The 23,156-nt window shown below is 43.8% G+C and overlaps 1 protein-coding gene across 1 annotated transcript in view; it reads right to left on the bottom strand.

Moving 5' to 3' along the window:
* BRSK1 (BR serine/threonine kinase 1) overlaps window positions 1–23,156 on the bottom strand; it is a 343,661-nt gene that overhangs the window by 21,365 nt on the left and 299,140 nt on the right. Inside the window, exons 10-13 of the mRNA XM_044278206.1 lie at window positions 7,941–8,105; window positions 6,399–6,496; window positions 4,319–4,469; window positions 1,637–1,697 (exon numbers count right to left, since the gene is read on the bottom strand). Of these exons, the coding sequence (XP_044134141.1) occupies window positions 1,637–1,697; window positions 4,319–4,469; window positions 6,399–6,496; window positions 7,941–8,105 (475 nt within the window). The remainder of the gene's footprint in view (window positions 1–1,636; window positions 1,698–4,318; window positions 4,470–6,398; window positions 6,497–7,940; window positions 8,106–23,156) is intronic.

The following is a 23,156-nucleotide window of genomic DNA, read 5'->3' as shown; positions in this document are numbered from 1 at the left end:
TGGCGCATATGTAATGAAGTGAGGTGTACTGAGCTCAGCTTAAACCGCAACTGCGCATGCGCTGTATGCTGATGGATTCTTCTCCGGACACTTCTCCATTCTGCATTCTGTATTACAAATTCATTTTATACCTAATGCTACAACAGAGGCATTTGACAGGAACATTTTAGAACCTGGGGATAAATGTTATTCTGGGGATAACATTTGATTCTGCCCTATCCTTTAAGCCACACATCCAAACCCTCACCTCCACCTGCGCTGTCAACTTCATCGTTCCAAACATTGTGAACTAAGTGTCATGACATATACAGCGGCGCTGCTCCGTTCTCCCGTTATGTCCTCCGGTATGTTCGGGGACTTGGTTATAGTAGGTGGAGTCTGCCCTTGTTCTCCTGGGTGTCTCCTTCTCCTAGGCTGTAGCGCTGGCCAATCGCACCGCAGAGCTCACAGCCTGGGAGGACATAACGGGAGAACGGAAAGGAACGCTGTATATGTCATGACACTTAGTTCACAATGTTTGGACCGATGAAAGGTCCTCTTTAAGAACATCTCTTGTGTTCGCTCCTTCCTCACTGAGTCAACTAAAATACTAGTGTATTCCCTTATCATCTCCCATCTGGACTACTGCAACATTCTCCTCTGTGGCCTCTCATCTAGCACTTTCACTTCCCTCCAATCTATTCTCAACTCTTCTGCCTGCTTAATCCACCTCTGCCCTAGTTTCTCCTCTGCCTCCCCCTCTGTCAAGCCTTTCACTGGATCCCCACTGCCCAGCGACTTCAGTTTAAAATAATAACAACTACATATAAGGCCATCTACAACCTGTCCCCTCTTTATACCTCTGACCTGCTTTCTCGATACATCCCCACACATAATCTCCGATGCTCACAGGACTTCCTTCTCTGTTCTCCTCTTATCTGTTTTTCACACAATTGACTACAAGATTTCTAAGGTGCCTCTCCCATTATCTGGAAATCTCTACCCCAACACATCAGACTCTTCCCCAACATCCAAAACTTCCACCTAACTATACTAATGATGGGGGTACTCTAATTATTAAACCATGCCAAATGTTTAAGATTATTTCAGCTGCTCACATCTTATTAATACTTGAAAAGTTAATAGGTGAAGAACATTCTGAAGGCTATATGAAGCACCCCAATGTGGCACTGCTGAGACTCCCAAATAATATAGTTTATAGACGAATGGTGGAGGAATACGTGTCACAGACACCGTGAGCACCACTAATCTCCAAAGACAACAATACATGGACAAGAAAACTTTAGCAAGCCTTGGGCAAGGGTATGCCAGATCGATGTCCTATATATTAATATGAGGGATAGGAGTGGATGAGCGGAATCCAGAACAAAGGTTTTTCATTTATATTTTGAGACTTTTTCTATATGATACGACCATATCTGAGAATAGCAATGATGAATGATGCAAAATACAGCTCTGCCCATAAGGTTTGGAGGAGGTTAGGCCTGAAGTGGTGCATGATGGCTAGTGATGGTGTATGTAATGTATGGCACCAGGAAATGATAATGTGATCTGCCAGCATGGTAATGCAATTGTATTCAGTCCAATTCTGCTGTCATCTCATCTGTAAACCGTGTATTTCCTTCTTAATACTTACCCTTGGACTGCTGAGAGGGCTGGAGGAGAGACCAGTGGATGCACCGCTCACAGATCTGGACCTACATAAGAAAGATCTATTAGCTACTGCATGTGGAACAATGAAGCTGACCCCTATGTGCCCTGTTCTAAATTGTATGTTTTGGAAGGATTAGGTTTCAGCCAGATAGATATATAGGTCAAGTGGTATGATTTCAAACGGCTCATTCCTTCTGCATCTAGTAATTTCATATGATCTCTCTCTTTTTAAGCCATACATCATTTTCCCTACAATATAATCAGGGATTGCCTCTTGTATTCTCAAAAGTAATGTGATCGTGTATTCTGAATGTAATGATGGCATCAGAAGTGTGAGCTCTGGTCTTCTTATTGCTGTTATTCTTCCATTCTACCGCCATTTATATAGTATATTATTATATTATATAATCTGAGCCCATGTCATATTAGGGACATGCTTGTCCTAAACAATTAACTATAAACGTAGATATAATATTAGAATAGATAATAAATGAAATGTCGGTATATGTGATTTTTAGATTATTAATTTAGAGGAACATAAATAACTTGTGTCCATTTTATGACTACTTGTTTGTCATAATACAAATGAATACTAGTGAATGGGTTTTTAGTGTACAGCTGTATTCCTCAGATTTCATACAGAGGTACAAATCCAACAAGAAAAATGGGAAATGAGACAATGTGTACAATAGTATTCTGGGCATGGATGGCACCTATTATACATGGGACATGGAGGCTATGGGAAAAATGTATAATTCCCCCTAAGCCTTTCTTTTTGTATAAAAATGCTGCGAAACCTATTTTTGAGACTACTGTGACATTTTCAGTAGCAACTGCAGTTTTTACACCGCCCTCATCAGTTTCTGTAAAGGGGGCAAACCGAGGGCTGGGCGTAGGTGGGGCTATTGGCCAGAAACTGGAGTAAGTAATTACTGAAATGTATAGCATCTCTGATCTGCTGTAGATTTCATTCTGCTGCGCGGACTGCCGGATGAAGCATGTAATTACATGCCTCCTCCAGCAGGGCTCTATCAAGACCGGTGTAGGCTGCTGCCATGTAGGCTCTGGGCACATGTGCATGAGGTCTTATCTAGCTTCTGACTAGGAAATGTAGAACTTCGCATTAGAGTGCCCCTGTCTCATTGCATTACTTATTTCTGTTATAGCCCACAGCTGTATTCACAGTTAAGCTCATCGCATTTGGAGACAGATGACAGAGTCCTCCCCTAACTACTTAGCTAAGCTCCTATAATACGGGGGAGCGGGGACTCACGATGGGTACAAAGTAAAGCAACATATGTAAAAACTTACTTTAAGATGTTGTCTAACAAGGACAAGACCTGTCCATATGCCAACTGTATAAAACATAAAACCTACCAGAGAGTCCCTCTGGTGGACCCAGTGTATACAGGCATTAGATAGTTAAATTCCACTTGTATAAAGCTATCCTCTAGGGGATAACTATTAGATCGGTGGGGATCTTGCTTGGACCTGCACCAGTCACAAGAATGAAATGAATTGAGCAGCTGGTCGCACATGCACGCGGCCACTCCATTTATTTCTATGGGAGTTCCGGAGGTATCCAAGTACAGCGCACAGCTATCTTCAGAACTCCTATAGAAATTAAATGAGCAGCCGCGTACATGCTCAACTGGACGGTCGGTTCACTTTATGAGTCTCTACGGGGTACTGAGCCCCTGCTTTTAGGATCACTGGAGTCCCAGGGGTGGGACCCCCACTGATCTAATAGTTATTACTTATCCTGTGGATAAGGGATAACTTTATATAGCTAGAATATAGCTTTACCCTTCACTTGGCAGTGGCAGCTTCCCCACCAATAAATGTTGATTGTAGCGAGTTAGAGAAGGTTGGCTTCTTTTTTTTTTTTTTTAAAGGAGACTGACTTTGGAAGACGATCCCTTTCACTATCCACCTCTTTGAGAAGACCTGATTTCTTGTTACAGATTTTTATTTCCGGAATATATTAAACATGCGTATATTATGCCGTAGCAATTCAGAGGGAAATATAACTCATGTCACGTGGGGATTATATGCTGCCTGTGGTTCGGGCAGCATTAAACTGAGGACAGGTTCTCTTTGAATCAGAATTCTCTTCTGGTCTGTGTTAGACCAATTCATATTCTAAGCCCCAAGGATACTACATTGCAATGGGACCAGATGATGTTACATCACTATGGACGCATATCAGTGTATACACAGGGCTAATTGGGACCCAAGGATAATGTGTGGCCACACATTCAGGTTTCTTGATGCAGTTTTGGAATCAAAAATCAGGAGTGGATCATAAAAGTAGAGAATGTATAAACAACAAATTTGATATCTCCTCTTTTTTTTATTTCACCCCAGGTTTTGGCTTCCAAAACTGCATCAAGAAACATGAACGTGTGTCTGTACCCTAAATACAGTATATTATAGGGTTTTAATTTAGTTTTTTTTTTACTGTTTGTTTAGGCTTGTTTCACACTCGCGGCAGGTGTTCCAGCAGGCTGTTCCTGGCAAAAAAACAGCCTGGCAGAGCTATGTCGATCCGGCATTAGCGGACATTACCAAAGGGTTCACAGTTGTATCAATTATTAGATACTTGGTCATAACGAAGGCTAAGCTTATTTTGTGAACCACACTTATGATATAGGCCAGCTCATACCTTTGACTGTGTTGTGCCATCTCAATAGCCCGTCGTGCGGGAACAGGTGAACCACCATCTGTCACGCTCAAGACTTCCATAGACTTTCTCTCGGGGCGTCTCTTGCCATGTCGGTTCAGCATTGGGGAATCAACTCTTTTACGAGGTGGATCTATCGAAAAAGTCCAAATAAGATAATGAACAGACATACAGCAGTGATTCAGGAAGGCTTCTACTGTACCATGTTTGATTATTTTCACAGTAGTATTTCTCATGAATACATTTGCATGGGTGAATTACCGTAAATAGCCGCTGCACGTTCCTGATATCATCCCTTAATGTGAAATAAATTGATGCCTAGCTTATAGATGTGCCGCTATGATGAGATGTGCCTGGTGACCAATCCTTTTAATAAAGGTAATATGCACACAATAAAGAATTCAAAGCAGGACTGGAAGGGCTTGCTCAGGGAATATACAATACTACAAGCAGCTGTTGAATTTATTAGAATTTATTAGTCTTGAGTCATGTTTCTAGTTGCATTTTACAACTATGGACAAGGATTCATTTTGAAAGTTGGAATTCCCTGTGAAGCAATTTTATAAAATCATTCAAAGTAGTTTATTTTGATTCCAGAGCATACGGTAGGTAAGACATACAAAAGTATGTGGACATTCCTCCTAATTATTGAGCTCAGGTGTTTCAGCTACACTTATTGCAAAGAGGCGCCTAAAATCAAGCCCACAGCCATGCAATCTCCATAGACAAACATTGGTAGATATATGGGTTGGACTGAAGAGCTCAGCGCTGTCACTGGATGCCTCATGTGCCACAAGTCAGTTTGTGAAATTTCTGATCTGCTGCAGTCAGCTGGAAGTGATGTTATGGTCAAGTGGAAGCTTCTAGCAGTAGCAAAAGCTCAGCTATAAAGTGGTAGACCACAGAGCGGGCCATGAGTTCTGAATTATGTGGCACGTGAAAATTGCCTATCCTATGATGCATCACTCAATAGAGGGTTTTAAACTACCCCTGCAAGTGACATCAGCACAAGTGTACACCGGGAGCCCTACTTCCTCTGGAGTAGAGGAAATGTGTTATCATGGAGTGGACTCAAAAAAAGACTATCTGGGTGTCTGATGGATTAATCTGTCTTTGCGGATGCCTGGAAAAGGCTATTTACCCAAAATATATATGGGTCATTTATTAAGACCAGCGTTTTAGACGCTGGTTTTAATAACCCCTCTAGTTGGCAGTGGATCTGCCGAAGTTATGAAGAGGTGCCGGCCTCTACATAACTTCGGCACATCTACCTTTGGTCTAAATCAGTCATCCTCAAACTGCGGCCCTCCAGCTGTTGCAAAACTACAACTCCCAGCATGCCCGAACAGCCTACAGGTATCAGCCTACAGCAGGGCATTGTGGGAGTTGTAGTTTTACAACAGCTGGAGGGCCGCAGTTTGAGGATGCCTGGTCTAAATGTAAGCCAGCTTCCTTGCTGTCCTACATTTAGACCATTTTCGCCGGCTAAAACAGGCGCAAAAAATAATTAATGAGACGGGCCGCTAGGTCTGTCCCCTTCTCCGCCCACGCCGCCACGCCTACTATTTTAAGATCTGGCGTGAGCAGGGAAAAGTTGTAGATTGCGCCGCAAATAACCTTTGTGCCGCAATCTGCACGAGAGGTATGCCTAATATGGGTGTATTTCTGGATAATGACCCCCATAATGTCTATTGTAAAATTTGGTGATGGGGGTATAAGGGTGTGCAACTGTTTCTTAGGGCTTGAGCTAGACCACTTATTTCCAGGAAAGGGTAATGTTAAGAATGCAGCACAAAAAGACATTTCAGACAATTGTTGCTTCTAAATTTGTTGCAGTGCTTTGGGGAAAGGCCTTTCCTGTTCCACTATAACTGTGCACAAAGCAAGGTCGGTATTTCTTTTCCATGCCCCACAAAAAAAAGATTCCATCAACATCTTACGATTTTACCCATAATATCAAAGATTATACATAAATTCAAATATCCATCTATTTCATGTTTCACTATATATACTGAGGATAATACTTAGTGACAATTTGCTTATAATGGCCATGATTCCATACCTATATCATTCCTGGGAGGGAGGTCTTCATCTTCACAACTTGGATATCTTTCTTTACGATCCAAGAGAAGGTAATAAATCATCTTCTCTTGGTTTTCACTGAAAGAAAAAAGTATGTACTGGCAATTAAAATGGTTATAAACAAGAACATTTCTAGGAATGTAATAACTGTAAAATTATATACACAGAGAGAGAGGGAGAGAACATCTAAGCAGTCTTCCACTCAAATTACAGTTTGTCGGAACAAGTCTTGTAGATAGCTGAATGAAGAATACCCTTCACACAAGGTGACACTAATTTAGAATATACAAATGAAGTACAGTACATTTAAGTGTATGAAGTCATAGTTAGGCTACATGCACACGACCGTGCGTTGTTTTTTTGCGGTCCGCAAACCGCGGATCCGCAAAAAACAGAAGCCGCCAGTGTGCCTTCCGCAATTTGCGGAACGGAACGGGCGGCCCATTGTAGACATGCCTATTCTTGGCCGCAAAACGGACAAGAATAGGACATGCTATATTTTTTTTGCGGGGCCACAGAATGGTGCAACGGATGCGGACAGCATCGGATGCGGAGTGCTGTCTGCATCTTTTGCGGCCCCATTGAAGTGAACGGGTCCGCATCCGAGCCGCAAAAACGGCGGCTCGGATGTGGACCCAAACAACGGCTGTGTGCATGAGGCCTTACTCTGTAGGTTGCCACTAGGGTTGAGCGAATCAAAGTATCCGAAGTGGAACTTCAGGTAAAATTCAAATCGCCGTGAAGGCGATTTTCTTCGTGCTTCGTGGCAAGAAATCAATTTTCCCTGAAATGGCGTAAAAAAAAAAAAAAACATACTCACTGCATCTGTTTGAGCAAGAAAAGACCGTCGAGGTCATCTTGATTGAAAATCCCGCGAGAATTCTCATGCGTGGTGACTTATGACATCATCATGCCAGCCAGCGTGATGACGTCATCACGCACTGCGTGAGATTTTGCGTCTGGTCTCCATTTTTGCATCAGATGCAGCGATCAGAGATGAACGTGGCATCTAAGGGGTTCAATGACGGGGGACTGCGCAAACGCTGTTCCCATTCATTATGCCTGCTACTTACAAAGAAATGCGCTTCATGATGAATTAGTTATGAAGCGAATTTCTTTGTGAAATTCAGTGAAGCAGCCGAATCGAAGCTTTCATAACTTTGCTCATCACTAGTTGTCACCATGAAAATTAAGCATCACTTGTTACATTATACGTATCTAGGTGGCATTATATGATTAGTCAACTTATATAGATCATTCAGAAATGTTTGTGCCAACCATACAAAGGACAACAACTGGTTTACTGGTTTTCCTTCTTCTCATCCCTATGGAGAGAGAAGGGGTATGTGCTGTACCTATGAGGAGAAGGAGCCTTATGCAGGTTCACATCACAAAATGGGAAGTGGATGAGACCAACCTTAGCTGTAGGCCTTCTCTTTATGGGCATAGCAATTTGCAGGGTTGCCTCATAGAACATCGTAAACAGATTTCTAATTTATCATAGAGTGCCATGAATACTTACTCTTCATTCTGTAGTTCTTGTTTCAGTTTGGTTTTATCCCTGAAGCAACCCAAGGAATGCATACTATCCAGGACATCGGGGTCAAACTCACTTACTGAGTGAATTCTTCTGATGGACACCTTTCGGGGAGTGGGCTGCTCAGGCTCTGGTTCATTTTTGCCACCCCTGCAAAAAGAGTCAATAAATATGTCAATAAATATAGTAATTACAGTTAGCTTACAGAAGAACCTACAACATTTGCATGACCACAATAGAAACAGTAAGGGGACATAATTACCTATCAATGTCACTGATACACAACTTATTGTATAAATGGTCCTTTCAGCGTCAGACTGGCCTACAAGCGCTGACGCTCTGACGCAATAATAAACTCTAATACAATAGTCTATAAGGTCTTACTGATGATGTATTCTACATAAACAATCAAATTTTGACAGGCACATTTTGTATAGACAGAGGGTTGGCCCTCAGAATCACTTCTCTGGTGGGCCCAAGAAACCCCAAACTGACTATAGGATCTATAATGGTGGCCATTGGTGGCTGTTGCCTAGCATTGATTGGCAAGTTCACTATCATGAAGGAAACAAACTTTAAACTCTGGAATCTAGAGGCTATATAAACTCAGGGGGAGAAGTCACTCTCATAGAAGTCATGAAGGTTTTTTCCATTCTGACTTGATTGTCTTTCTGCCGGCCAATACGTAATCACAAGACGAGTAAAGCGTGGTGTTCTGACAGGTGGTTTATGATGATGTATAAATCTAAAGTCTTATCTTATTTACTCAACACTATTTTCTGATCAATCGAGTTACTTTTTTATTTGCTCACTTACGTTTGGTTATGATAGTGAATTTGGGATTTGCATTATTTTTATTGCAAGATTAGTGGCTGCAGATGTGAACAAAGACGTAGCAAATATTAGGATCACTATTTACAGTTGAACATGCTATTTTTAGTACAATGTATTTAGGCCTTATCTATAGATGTGGTAGGTAGGAGATCATCTGCCCCTCCGGTGCACAAGGCTATGACTTATTAGGATGGAATATTCAGTGTGCCCGCTGTTGCCCCACATCCCCCCCCAACCATATAAAACATGTAGAGACTCTTTCTTTGGTGTAAGGCCCTGGTAGCCAAGTTTATTAACAAAATAAACCATTTTAAAATATATTAAAATGTAACAACTTGATGTTGATTCCCAAGCAAAAGGTCACTGGTTCGAATCCAGAAGCAGCCGTGAAGATTTCCCAAGAAAAGAGAAACCGCGTTATCCAGCTCATCGATAGCGGTATCTCAGCCAAGAAAGTTGCCAAACTGTATCATGTGAGTGCCATGACAGTTGAAAGAATACCAAATGAAGTAGGTCCATCCATTCCAAAGCCAAAAGGTGGACGTCCAGGCAAAATATCGGAGTCAACAAGTCGGTTCATCACAAGGTCTATCAGTTCTTGTGCAACAAACACAGCAGTGGAGGTGGCTCATACGATTCGTAATAGTGGGATCACAGATGCAAGCACTGTGTGACGTGCTGTACACAAGTCCGTCAGTGTATCTTAAAGTGCCATAACATTCAAATGCAACATTGCAAAAACTTCTAAACATTATAACTAGGGATGAGCGAACTCGAACTGTATAGTTCGGGTTCGTACCGAATTTTGGGGTGTCCGTGACACGGACCCGAACCCGGACATTTTCGTAAAAGTCCGGGTTCGGGTTCGGTGTTCGTCGCTTTCTTGGCGCTTTTGTGACGCTTTCTTGGCGCTTTTTGAAAGGCTGCAAAGCAGCCAATCAACAAGCGTCATACTACTTGCCCCAAGAGGCCATCACAGCCATGCCTACTATTGGCATGGCTGTGATTGGCCAGAGCACCATGTGACCCAGCCTCTATTTAAGCTGGAGTCACATAGCGCCGCCCGTCACTCTGCTCTGATTAGCGTAGGGAGAGGTTGCGGCTGCGACAGTAGGGCGAGATTAGGCAGATTAACTCCTCCAAAGGACTTGATTAACTGATCGATCTGCAGCTGTGGATCATTGAGCTGCTGATCCTCAATTGCTCACTGTTTTTAGGCTGCACAGACCGTTTGTCAGTCTCATTTTTCTGGGGTGATCGGCGGCCATTTTGTGTCTTGTGGTGCGCCAGCACAAGCTGCGACCAAGTGCATTTAACCCTCAATGGTGTGGTTGTTTTTTGGCTAAAGCCTACATCAGGGTGAAGCTGTCACACCAAGTGCATTTAACCAGCAATAGTCTGTTCATTTTTTGGCCATATACAAAATCAGGGGCAAGCTGCGCCTGTCACCAAGTGCATTTAACCCTCAATGGTGTGGTTGTTTTTTGGCTAAAGCCTACATCAGGGTGAAGCTGTGACACCAAGTGCATTTAACCAGCAATAGTCTGTTCATTTTTTGGCCATATACAAAATCAGGGGCAAGCTGCGCCTGTCACCAAGTGCATTTAACCCTCAATGGTGTGGTTGTTTTTTGGCTAAAGCCTACATCAGGGTGAAGCTGTCACACCAAGTGCATTTAACCAGCAATAGTCTGTTCATTTTTTGGCCATATACAAAATCAGGGGCAAGCTGCGCCTGTCACCAAGTGCATTTAACCCTCAATGGTGTGGTTGTTTTTTGGCTAAAGCCTACATCAGGGTGAAGCTGTCACACCAAGTGCATTTAACCAGCAATAGTCTGTTTATTTTTTGGCCATATCCCAGTCTAATTCTGTCACTAAATCCATACCGGTCACCCAGCGCCTAAATACTAGGCCTCAAATTTATATCCAGCTAAATCTGTCCCTAGTGCTGTAGCTGGGCGAGTTATTTAGTGTCCGTTCAAGCACATTTCTTGTTCTGGGTTGAAATACAATTCCCAATTTAGCAATTTCATAATTTAGTGGTTCCTGCTATATCAGAGCTATTTGAAATCTATCCCAAAAAGGGTATATAATATTGAAGGTGCACATTGGGTCATTCAGAATAACTTCACACACACCCGCTACTGTGTATTTCCAAGTCTAATTCTGTCACTAAACCCATACCTGTCACCCAGCGCCTAAATACTAGGCCTCAAATTTAAATCCCTCTAAATCTCTCGTTACCGCTGTACTGTTGTTGCTGGGCAAGATATTTAGTGTCCGTCAAAGCACATTTTTTGTTCTGGGTTGAAGTACAATTCCCAATTTAGCAATTTCATAATTTAGTGGTTCCTGCTATATCAGAGCTATTTGGAATCTATCCCTAAAAGGGTATATAATATTGAAGGTGCACATTGGGTCATTCAGAATAACTTCACACACACCCGCTACTGTGTATTTCCAAGTCTAATTCTGTCACTAAACCCATACCTGTCACCCAGCGCCTAAATACTAGGCCTCAAATTTAAATCCCTCTAAATCTCTCGTTACCGCTGTACTGTTGTTGCTGGGCAAGATATTTAGTGTCCGTCAAAGCACATTTTTTGTTCTGGGTTGAAGTACAATTCCCAATTTAGCAATTTCATAATTTAGTGGTTCCTGCTATATCAGAGCTATTTGGAATCTATCCCTAAAAGGGTATATAATATTGAAGGTGCACATTGGGTCATTCAGAATAACTTCACACACACCCGCTACTGTGTATTTCCAAGTCTAATTCTGTCACTAAACCCATACCTGTCACCCAGCGCCTAAATACTAGGCCTCAAATTTAAATCCCTCTAAATCTCTCGTTACCGCTGTACTGTTGTTGCTGGGCAAGATATTTAGTGTCCGTCAAAGCACATTTTTTGTTCTGGGTTGAAGTACAATTCCCAATTTAGCAATTTCATAATTTAGTGGTTTCTGCTATATCAGAGCTATTTGAAATCTATCCCTAAAAGGGTATATAATATTGAAGGTGCACATAGGGTCATTCAGAATAACTTCACACACACGCTTCTGTGCATTTCCAAGTCTAATTCTGTCACTAAATCCATACCGGTGACCCAGCGCCTAAATACTAGGCCTCAAATTTAAATCCCTCTAAATCTCTCGTTACCCACCGCTGTACTGTTGTTGCTGGGCAAGATATTTAGTGTCCGTCAAAGCACATTTTTTGTTCTGGGTTGAAGTACAATTCCCAATTTAGCAATTTCATAATTTAGTGGTTTCTGCTATATCAGAGCTATTTGAAATCTATCCCTAAAAGGGTATATAATATTGAAGGTGCACATAGGGTCATTCAGAATAACTTCACACACACGCTTCTGTGCATTTCCAAGTCTAATTCTGTCACTAAATCCATACCGGTGACCCAGCGCCTAAATACTAGGCCTCAAATTTAAATCCCTCTAAATCTCTCGTTACCCACCGCTGTACTGTTGTTGCTGGGCAAGATATTTAGTGTCCGTCAAAGCACATTTTTTGTTCTGGGTTGAAGTACAATTCCCAATTTAGCAATTTCATAATTTAGTGGTTTCTGCTATATCAGAGCTATTTGAAATCTATCCCTAAAAGGGTATATAATATTGAAGGTGCACATAGGGTCATTCAGAATAACTTCACACACACGCTTCTGTGCATTTCCAAGTCTAATTCTGTCACTAAATCCATACCGGTGACCCAGCGCCTAAATACTAGGCCTCAAATTTAAATCCCTCTAAATCTCTCGTTACCCACCGCTGTACTGTTGTTGCTGGGCAAGATATTTAGTGTCCGTCAAAGCACATTTTTTGTTCTGGGTTGAAGTACAATTCCCAATTTAGCAATTTCATAATTTAGTGGTTTCTGCTATATCAGAGCTATTTGAAATCTATCCCTAAAAGGGTATATAATATTGAAGGTGCACATAGGGTCATTCAGAATAACTTCACACACACGCTTCTGTGCATTTCCAAGTCTAATTCTGTCACTAAATCCATACCGGTGACCCAGCGCCTAAATACTAGGCCTCAAATTTAAATCCCTCTAAATCTCTCGTTACCCACCGCTGTACTGTTGTTGCTGGGCAAGATATTTAGTGTCCGTCAAAGCACATTTTTTGTTCTGGGTTGAAGTACAATTCCCAATTTAGCAATTTCATAATTTAGTGGTTTCTGCTATATCAGAGCTATTTGAAATCTATCCCTAAAAGGGTATATAATATTGAAGGTGCACATAGGGTCATTCAGAATAACTTCACACACACGCTTCTGTGCATTTCCAAGTCTAATTCTGTCACTAAATCCATACCGGTGACCCAGCGCCTAAATACTAGGCCTCAAATTTAAATCCCTCTAAATCTCTCGTTACCCACCGCTGTACTGTTGTTGCTGGGCAAGATATTTAGTGTCCGTCAAAGCACATTTTTTGTTCTGGGTTGAAGTACAATTCCCAATTTAGCAATTTCATAATTTAGTGGTTTCTGCTATATCAGAGCTATTTGAAATCTATCCCTAAAAGGGTATATAATATTGAAGGTGCACATAGGGTCATTCAGAATAACTTCACACACACGCTTCTGTGCATTTCCAAGTCTAATTCTGTCACTAAATCCATACCGGTGACCCAGCGCCTAAATACTAGGCCTCAAATTTATATCCCGCTAAATCTCTCGTTACCGCTGTACTGTTGTTGCTGGGCAAGATATTTAGTGTCCGTCAAAGCACATTTTTTGTTCTGGGTTGAAGTACAATTCCCAATTTAGCAATTTCATAATTTAGTGGTTCCTGCTATATCAGAGCTATTTGAAATCTATCCCAAAAAGGGTATATAATATTGAAGGTGCACATTGGGTCATTCAGAATAACTTCACACACACCCGCTACTGTGTATTTCCAAGTCTAATTCTGTCACTAAACCCATACCTGTCACCCAGCGCCTAAATACTAGGCCTCAAATTTAAATCCCTCTAAATCTCTCGTTACCGCTGTCCTGTTGTAGCTGGGAAAGTTATTTAGTGCCCGTCAAAGCACATTTTTTGTTCTGGGTTGAAGTACAATTCCCAATTTAGCAATTTCATAATTTAGTGGTTCCTGCTATATCAGAGCTATTTGAAATCTATCCCAAAAAGGGTATATAATATTCAAGGTGCACATTGGGTCATTCAGAATAACTTCACACACACGCTTCTGTGCATTTCCAAGTCTAATTCTGTCACTAAATCCATACCGGTCACCCAGCGCCTAAATACTAGGCCTCAAATTTATATCCCGCTGAATTTGAATACAATACATTGGGCCAAATAATATATTTGTTGTTGTGGTGAACCATAACAATGAGAAAAACATCTAGTAAGGGACGCGGACGTGGACATGGTCGTGGTGGTGTTAGTGGACCCTCTGGTGCTGGGAGAGGACGTGGCCGTTCTGCCACATCCACACGTCCTAGTGTACCAACTACCTCAGGTCCCAGTAGCCGCCAGAATTTACAGCGATATATGGTGGGGCCCAATGCCGTTCTAAGGATGGTAAGGCCTGAGCAGGTACAGGCATTAGTCAATTGGGTGGCCGACAGTGGATCCAGCACGTTCACATTATCTCCCACCCAGTCTTCTGCAGAAAGCGCACAGATGGCGCCTGAAAACCAACCCCATCAGTCTGTCACATCACCCCCATGCATACCAGGGAAACTGTCTCAGCCTCAAGTTATGCAGCAGTCTCTTATGCTGTTTGAAGACTCCGCTGGCAGGGTTTCCCAAGGGCATCCACCTAGCCCTTCCCCAGCGGTGAAAGACATAGAATGCACTGACGCACAACCACTTATGTTTCCTGATGATGAGGACATGGGAATACCACCTCAGCATGTCTCTGATGATGACGAAACACAGGTGCCAACTGCTGCGTCTTTCTGCAGTGTGCAGACTGAACAGGAGGTCAGGGATCAAGACTGGGTGGAAGACGATGCAGGGGACGATGAGGTCCTAGACCCCACATGGAATGAAGGTCGTGCCACTGACTTTCACAGTTCGGAGGAAGAGGCAGTGGTGAGACCGAGCCAACAGCGTAGCAAAAGAGGGAGCAGTGGGCAAAAGCAGAACACCCGCCGCCAAGAGACTCCGCCTGCTACTGACCGCCGCCATCTGGGACCGAGCACCCCAAAGGCAGCTTCAAGGAGTTCCCTGGCATGGCACTTCTTCAAACAATGTGCTGACGACAAGACCCGAGTGGTTTGCACGCTGTGCCATCAGAGCCTGAAGCGAGGCATTAACGTTCTGAACCTGAGCACAACCTGCATGACCAGGCACCTGCATGCAAAGCATGAACTGCAGTGGAGTAAACACCTTAAAACCAAGGAAGTCACTCAGGCTCCCCCTGCTACCTCTTCTGCTGCTGCCGCCTCGGCCTATTCTGCTGCTGCCGCCTCGGCCTCTTCCTCCGCCTCTGGAGGAAGAGGCCGCCGCCCAGCAAACAGGGGATGTACCACCAACACCACCACCACCACCTCCGTCACCAAGCGTCTCAACCATGTCACACGCCAGCGTTCAGCTCTCCATCTCACAAACATTTGATAGAAAGCGTAAATTCCCACCTAGCCACCCTCGATCCCTGGCCCTGAATGCCAGCATTTCTAAACTACTGGCCTATGAAATGCTGTCATTTAGGCTGGTGGACACAGACAGCTTCAAACAGCTCATGTCGCTTGCTGTCCCACAGTATGTTGTTCCCAGCCGGCACTACTTCTCCAAGAGAGCCGTGCCTTCCCTGCACAACCAAGTATCCGATAAAATCAAGTGTGCACTGCGCAACGCCATCTGTAGCAAGGTCCACCTAACCACAGATACGTGGACCAGTAAGCACGGCCAGGGACGCTATATCTCCCTAACTGCACACTGGGTAAATGTAGTGGCAGCTGGGCCCCAGGCGGAGAGCTGTTTGGCGCACGTCCTGCCGCCGCCAAGGATCGCAGGGCAACATTCTTTGCCTCCTGTTGCCACCTCCTCCTTCTCGGCTTCCTCCTCCTCTTCTTCCACCTGCTCATCCAGTCAGCCACACACCTTCACCACCAACTTCAGCACAGCCCGGGGTAAACGTTAGCAGGCCATTCTGAAACTCATATGTTTGGGGGACAGGCCCCACACCGCACAGGAGTTGTGGCGGGGTATTGAACAACAGACCGACGAGTGGTTGCTGCCGGTGAGCCTCAAGCCCGGCCTGGTGGTGTGTGATAATGGGCGAAATCTCGTTGCAGCTCTGGGACTAGCCAATTTGACGCACATCCCTTGCTTGGCGCATGTGCTGAATTTGGTGGTGCAGAAGTTCATTCACAACTACCCCGACATGTCAGAGCTGCTGCATAAAGTGCGGGCCGTCTGTTCGCGCTTCCGGCGTTCACATCCTGCCGCTGCTCGCCTGTCTGCGCTACAGCGTAACTTCGGCCTTCCCGCTCACCGCCTCATATGCGACGTGCCCACCAGGTGGAACTCCACCTTGCACATGCTGGACAGACTGTGCGAGCAGCAGCAGGCCATAGTGGAGTTTCAGCTGCAGCACGCACGGGTCAGTCGCACTACAGAACAGCACCACTTCACCACCAATGACTGGGCCTCCATGCGAGACCTGTGTGCCCTGTTGCGCTGTTTCGAGTACTCCACCAACATGGCCAGTGGCGATGACACCGTTATCAGCGTTACAATACCACTTCTATGTCTCCTTGAGAAAACACTTAGGGCGATGATGGAACAGGAGGTGGCCCAGGAGGAGGAGGAGGAGGATGAGGAAGAGGGGTCATTTTTAGCACTTTCAGGCCAGTCTCTTCGAAGTGACTCAGAGGGAGGTTTTTTGCAACAGCAGAGGCCAGGTACAAATGTGGCCAGCCAGGGCCCACTACTGGAGGACGAGGAGGACGAGGATGAGGAGGAGGTGGAGGAGGATGAGGATGAAGCATGGTCACAGCGGGGTGGCACCCAACGCAGCTCGGGTCCATCACTGGTGCGTGGCTGGGGGGAAAGGCAGGACGATGACGATACGCCTCCCACAGAGGACAGCTTGTCCTTACCCCTGGGCAGCCTGGCACACATGAGCGACTACATGCTGCAGTGCCTGCGCAACGACAGCAGAGTTGCCCACATTTTAACCTGTGCGGACTACTGGGTTGCCACCCTGCTGGATACACGCTACAAAGACAATGTGCCCACCTTACTTCCTGCACTGGAGCGTGATAGGAAGATGCGCGAGTACAAGCGCACGTTGGTAGACGCGCTACTGAGAGCATTCCCAAATGTCACAGGGGAACAAGTGGAAGCCCAAGGCCAAGGCAGAGGAGGAGCAAGAGGTCGCCAAGGCAGCTGTGTCACGGCCAGCTCCTCTGAGGGCAGGGTTAGCATGGCAGAGATGTGGAAAACTTTTGTCAACACGCCACAGCTAACTGCACCACCACCTGATACGCAACGTGTTAGCAGGAGGCAACATTTCACTAACATGGTGGAACAGTACGTGTGCACACCCCTCCACGTACTGACTGATGGTTCGGCCCCATTCAACTTCTGGGTCTCTAAATTGTCCACGTGGCCAGAGCTAGCCTTTTATGCCTTGGAGGTGCTGGCCTGCCCGGCAGCCAGCGTTTTGTCTGAACGTGTATTCAGCACGGCAGGGGGCGTCATTACAGACAAACGCAGCCGCCTGTCTACAGCCAATGTGGACAAGCTGACGTTCATAAAAATGAACCAGGCATGGATCCCACAGGACCTGTCCGTCCTTTGTCCAGATTAGACATTAACTACCTCCCCATAACCATATATTATTGGACTCCAGGGCACTTCCTCATTCAATCCTATTTTTATTTTCATTTTACCATTATATTGCGATGCTACCCAAAGTTGAATGAACCTCTCCTCTGCCTGTGTGCTAGGCCTAAATATATGCCAATGGACTGTTGCAGTGGTGGCTGACATGAAGCCTGATTCTCTGCTATGACATGCAGACTAATTCTCTGCTGACATGAAGCCAGATTGTCTGTTACGGGACCTCTCTCCTCTGCCTGGGTGCTGGGCCTAAATTTATGACAATGGACTGTTGCAGTGGTGGCTGACGTGAAGCCTGATTCTCTGCTATGACATGCAGACTGATTCTCTGCTGTCATGAAGCCAGATTGTCTGTTACGGGACCTTTCTCCTCTACCTGGGTTCTGGGCCTAAATTTATGAAAATTGACTCTTACAGTGGTGGGTGACGTGAAGCCTGATTCTCTGCTATGATATGAAGACTGATTCTCTGCTGACATGAAGCCAGATTGTCTGTTACGGGACCTTTCTCCTCTGCCTGGGTTCTGGGCCTAAATTTATGAAAATTGACTCTTACAGTGGTGGGTGACGTGAAGCCTGATTCTCTGCTATGATATGAAGACTGATTCTCTGCTGACATGAAGCCAGATTGTCTGTTACGGGACCTTTCTCCTCTGCCTGGGTTCTGGGCCTAAATTTATGAAAATTGACTCTTACAGTGGTGGGTGACGTGAAGCCTGATTCTCTGCTATGATATGAAGACTGATTCTCTGCTGACATGAAGCCAGATTGTCTGTTACGGGACCTTTCTCCTCTGCCTGGGTTCTGGGCCTAAATTTATGAAAATTGACTCTTACAGTGGTGGGTGACGTGAAGCCTGATTCTCTGCTATGATATGAAGACTGATTCTCTGCTGACATGAAGCCAGATTGTCTGTTACGGGACCTTTCTCCTCTGCCTGGGTTCTGGGCCTAAATTTATGAAAATTGACTCTTACAGTGGTGGGTGACGTGAAGCCTGATTCTCTGCTATGATATGAAGACTGATTCTCTGCTGACATGAAGCCAGATTGTCTGTTACGGGACCTTTCTCCTCTGCCTGGGTTCTGGGCCTAAATTTATGAAAATTGACTCTTACAGTGGTGGGTGACGTGAAGCCTGATTCTCTGCTATGATATGAAGACTGATTCTCTGCTGACATGAAGCCAGATTGTCTGTTACGGGACCTTTCTCCTCTGCCTGGGTTCTGGGCCTAAATTTATGAAAATTGACTCTTACAGTGGTGGGTGACGTGAAGCCTGATTCTCTGCTATGATATGAAGACTGATTCTCTGCTGACATGAAGCCAGATTCTCTGTTACGGGACCTCTCTCCTCTGCCTGGGTGCTGGGCCTAAATTTATGACAATGGACTGTTGCAGTGGTGGCTGACGTGAAGCCTGATTCTCTGCTATGACATGCAGACTGATTCTCTGCTGACATGAAGCCAGATTCTCTGTTACGGGACCTCTCTCCTCTGCCTGTGTGTGTGCTGGGCCTAAATATATGCCAATGGACTGTTGCAGTGGTGGCTGACGTGAAGCCTCATTCTCTGCTATGACATGCAGACTAATTCTCTGCTGACATGAAGACAGATTCTCTGTTACGGGACCTCTCTCCTCTGCCTGGGTGCCGGGGCCTAAATATCTGAGAATGGACTGTTCCAGTGGTGGGTGACGGGAAGCCAGATTCTCTGCTATGGAACCTCTCTCCAATTGATTTTGGTTAATTTTTATTTATTTAATTTTTATTTTAATTCATTTCCCTATCCACATTTGTTTGCAGGGGATTTACCTACATGTTGCTGCCTTTTGCAGCCCTCTAGCTCTTTCCTGGGCTGTTTTACAGCCTTTTTAGTGCCGAAAAGTTCGGGTCCCCATTGACTTCAATGGGGTTCGGGTTCGGGACGAAGTTCGGATCGGGTTCGGATCCCGAACCCGAACATTTCCGGGATGTTCGGCCGAACTTCTCGAACCCGAACATCCAGGTGTTCGCTCAACTCTAATTATAACCCATGATAGTGGGAAGGATCCTACAAGACAATCCAACCAAGAATTGTAGTCTCCACTCGCAACCTCCACTTATATTCCAAAACTTACCCTTGGCCATACTCAGCGGCCCAAAGGTACAAAATCATCAAATATATGCCTCTGCAGGCCTTTTAGCCCAAACAGGAGCCCCAGCTTTCAACTTATAAAACTTCATAAGATGCACTATCCAAAGTATCATGCACCTATTCCAAATTGTTCTCCCTCTCAGGATCCTGTACCCGATGCAACAAAGAACACATTTGTCTATGGCTGCACCCCACTCCATTGTTCTTCATCAATGCATTTTACAAATGGAATCTAATGGTTGGCAAATCATGCCTCATGAAGGCTAGCTGGCTGCTTCCATCTGCATTAACAGCTGATCACCGGAGTCTGAATGGACCTTCGCAGTCGGCTTATCACCAGGGAAACCTTTTCTATATATAGGAGTCTCTTTTTAAAAACATCAGTAACTTTGTGTTCACATACAATGAATTATCCAGCACAACAGCATATTAGTCATGATGATTACACAAGGTACATACTGTATGTCAAAGTGCATTGTGGTATTACAGGTTTGAAGATTCACTGGTCCATAGAATACACCAGAAGACTTGCTCTGCCTATTAATTTCAAAAGTGGCAACCAATAAGGCTGCAGCATGTTGCGATATGACCATAATATGTCACAATATGGCTGCAATATATCATATTTGCAAGAATATACAGGTGACACTCGAAAAATGTTAATATTGAGAAAAAGTTCATTTATTTGAGTAATGCAAATTAAAAGGAATTGCATTAATGCAACTTAAAATTAGAATATTGTGAAAAGGTTCAATATTCTAGGCTCAAAGTGTCACACTCTAGTCAGCTAATTAATCCATACCCCCTGAGCAAAGGGGACCTCAAAATTGTGACTTTGAGGTTTCATAAGCTGTAAGCCATAATCATCCAAATTATGACAAATAAAGGCTTGAAATATCTCGCTTTGCATGTAATAAGTCTCTCTCATAAGGGGTACGGTCTGCGGTGGTGTGGTGTACATTTGGGTTAGTATGCTGTGTATTATGCTAACTGTATATGGTTTTGATGTATGGCATGGTGCCATGTTATGTCCGTGAGATCTAAGTGTCAGAAATGCTGGTACTGTGATCTTGGTATACTGTGGTCAGAATAGCACTATTTATATGCACTGATTATACTACCCTTGGATATATATCCTTGCACTTGCACTTTATATGGATGAATTGAAATTACCACACACCTAAAGCTTATGAGATTTTAAATGTTCTTAAATTATGTGAAGCCAGATTTTTGTAACTCTTTGTAAATATTTAATACAATTGATGATTATTTGAAAGTATATCAGGTGGTAGAAAATTCTGATCTATATATTTTTGAGTATTGGTTCCAATAATTTTGATATTGGGTCATTGATACAGTACATTGAAAGGGAAATATTTATTGGTTGTTTATCTCATATGTTAGTTTCACCTTTTAAGTTGCATTATTGAAATAAATGAACTTTGCACGATATTCAAATTTTTAAGTTTCACCTGTATGCTAAATCATTTTAAAAATGTTTGGTCCAATCATATCGGAGGATTCTGGTGATAGAAGCTCTTAATGATATAGCAACTTGGAATTCTTGAATATTTGAGATTATAATCTATATATATATATATATATATATATATCCATAAAAAGATTCAGGCAGCACTCCCTTTAGTGCAGAAATAATGCAGGTGCCCGCGGTGGTCCCTCGATATGGGACAAATTCAGTAGAGAAGGAAAGTCCGCAGCACTCCTTTAAGTAAAAAAGTGAATTTTATTCACACATGTCAGACAACGTTTCGGTCCTCTCACAGGACCATTTTCAAGTCAAGTGAGACTCACTTGACTTGAAAATGGTCCTGTGAGAGGACCGAAACGTTGTCTGACATGTGTGAATAAAATTCACTTTTTTACTTAAAGGAGTGCTGCGGACTTTCCTTCTCTATATATATATATATATATATATATATATATAAATCCGGAAGAATGAGCGGCACTCCAATAGTAGAAAAAACAAGTGAACCTTTATTCACCCAGGTTCAACGTTTCGGCTCTGCTCTTGAGCCTTTTTCAAGCAGGAATACAACTCCACATCACAGCAATATATACAGGTGAATCAATTAACAAGTGAGTCATGTGGTCACACTCCACCCTGTGGGTGTGACCAAAAGGTAACCATAACAGAATGCAACACTGTGAATGCATAACATTATCCTGTGAAAACAGTGCAATTATAAAAACATAAGAGACATGAATCATACATATCATACATATATTCCAACTTTGGTGGACTGTGAAGGTCTGGATCGAAAAAAAGATCGATCAGTGTGCTGCAACCCATTCTATCATACAGGAGGAGGAGCAAACTAGAAGGGGTGATCAGACTGACATACCTATCGCACAAAGAGAATCGTGTCCTACCGCTTGATTCAGCTGTATTTCCTTTCCTTTACGCAGGTCAGGTAGCGCACCTATCCGGGGGAGGGGGAGCGACCGACGTTATCACACCTCGCCGACGCTCGGTCATCACTCCAGATTCTTTTAACACAGCCTAGACACTGATTACTGAGCGCATGCTCAGATGGAAAAACGCATATCAGGCGCCATCTTGCTCTCTGGCAAGACGCCCTATTACAGATCTGGTCAGTGTAAAGCATCCAACCTACATTAAATCGGACTTGGCTGGACGTGGCTTATTGGCTGAGCACGGTGTCCATACATTTTTTCATTTTCTTCATCCTTATTTCATTATGTCTACCTTCGAACCTGCATCACCTAGTGGTTGTGTATACACAACTGAAGACGCGGAGCGCATCCTGCGTGACATAGGAGGAGATGCCACCTTCCTCAACACCCCTTCTACTAAAGAACTAAAACGTAAGTTTGAGGCCATCTCCAAACGTATGGTATCCCTTCGTTTACATATGACGACACTAGGAGAATATCACAGGACACAGAGGATCCCCAGAGGGATGCGATCCAGCATCAGACCGAACCTTTTCTACAACAATCCCATATTTTGCAAAAAATTTGAAGCCTTATCTAATCGATATTCCCTGGACTTTATTTTGCTCAATATTGAGTATCTCCAACATGAACTCTCAGTTTTGCAGTGTGAAATAGGCGAGATTGAGGCCAATTTACAGTCGTTGTTATCACCAGAAGAATTCACCAAGTATATAGAGGATACAGCTACTCTAATGAAACAATTCCAGTCAGAATCAGAAGAGAACAAAATAACTAAATGGTGTAGGGACACAGATGACTACAAAAGAGGCACCGTCTATAATTGGCAGAATGAGAGACAATCCAATACCCAACAAAGGGATGTGAGAAGACGGAGGAAAACTATTCAGGCACCTTCAAATGAAGATCAGTCTTTTTTAGACAAAAGTCCACAGATGCCGGAAAGACGCGGCGACGTATTAGGAGAGGTGGTCGCAG

This window comes from Bufo gargarizans, chromosome 2 (genome assembly GCF_014858855.1).
Source record: "Bufo gargarizans isolate SCDJY-AF-19 chromosome 2, ASM1485885v1, whole genome shotgun sequence".
Classification (NCBI taxonomy): domain Eukaryota; kingdom Metazoa; phylum Chordata; class Amphibia; order Anura; family Bufonidae; genus Bufo; species Bufo gargarizans.
This window is presented reverse-complemented; position numbering and strand designations above follow the sequence as displayed.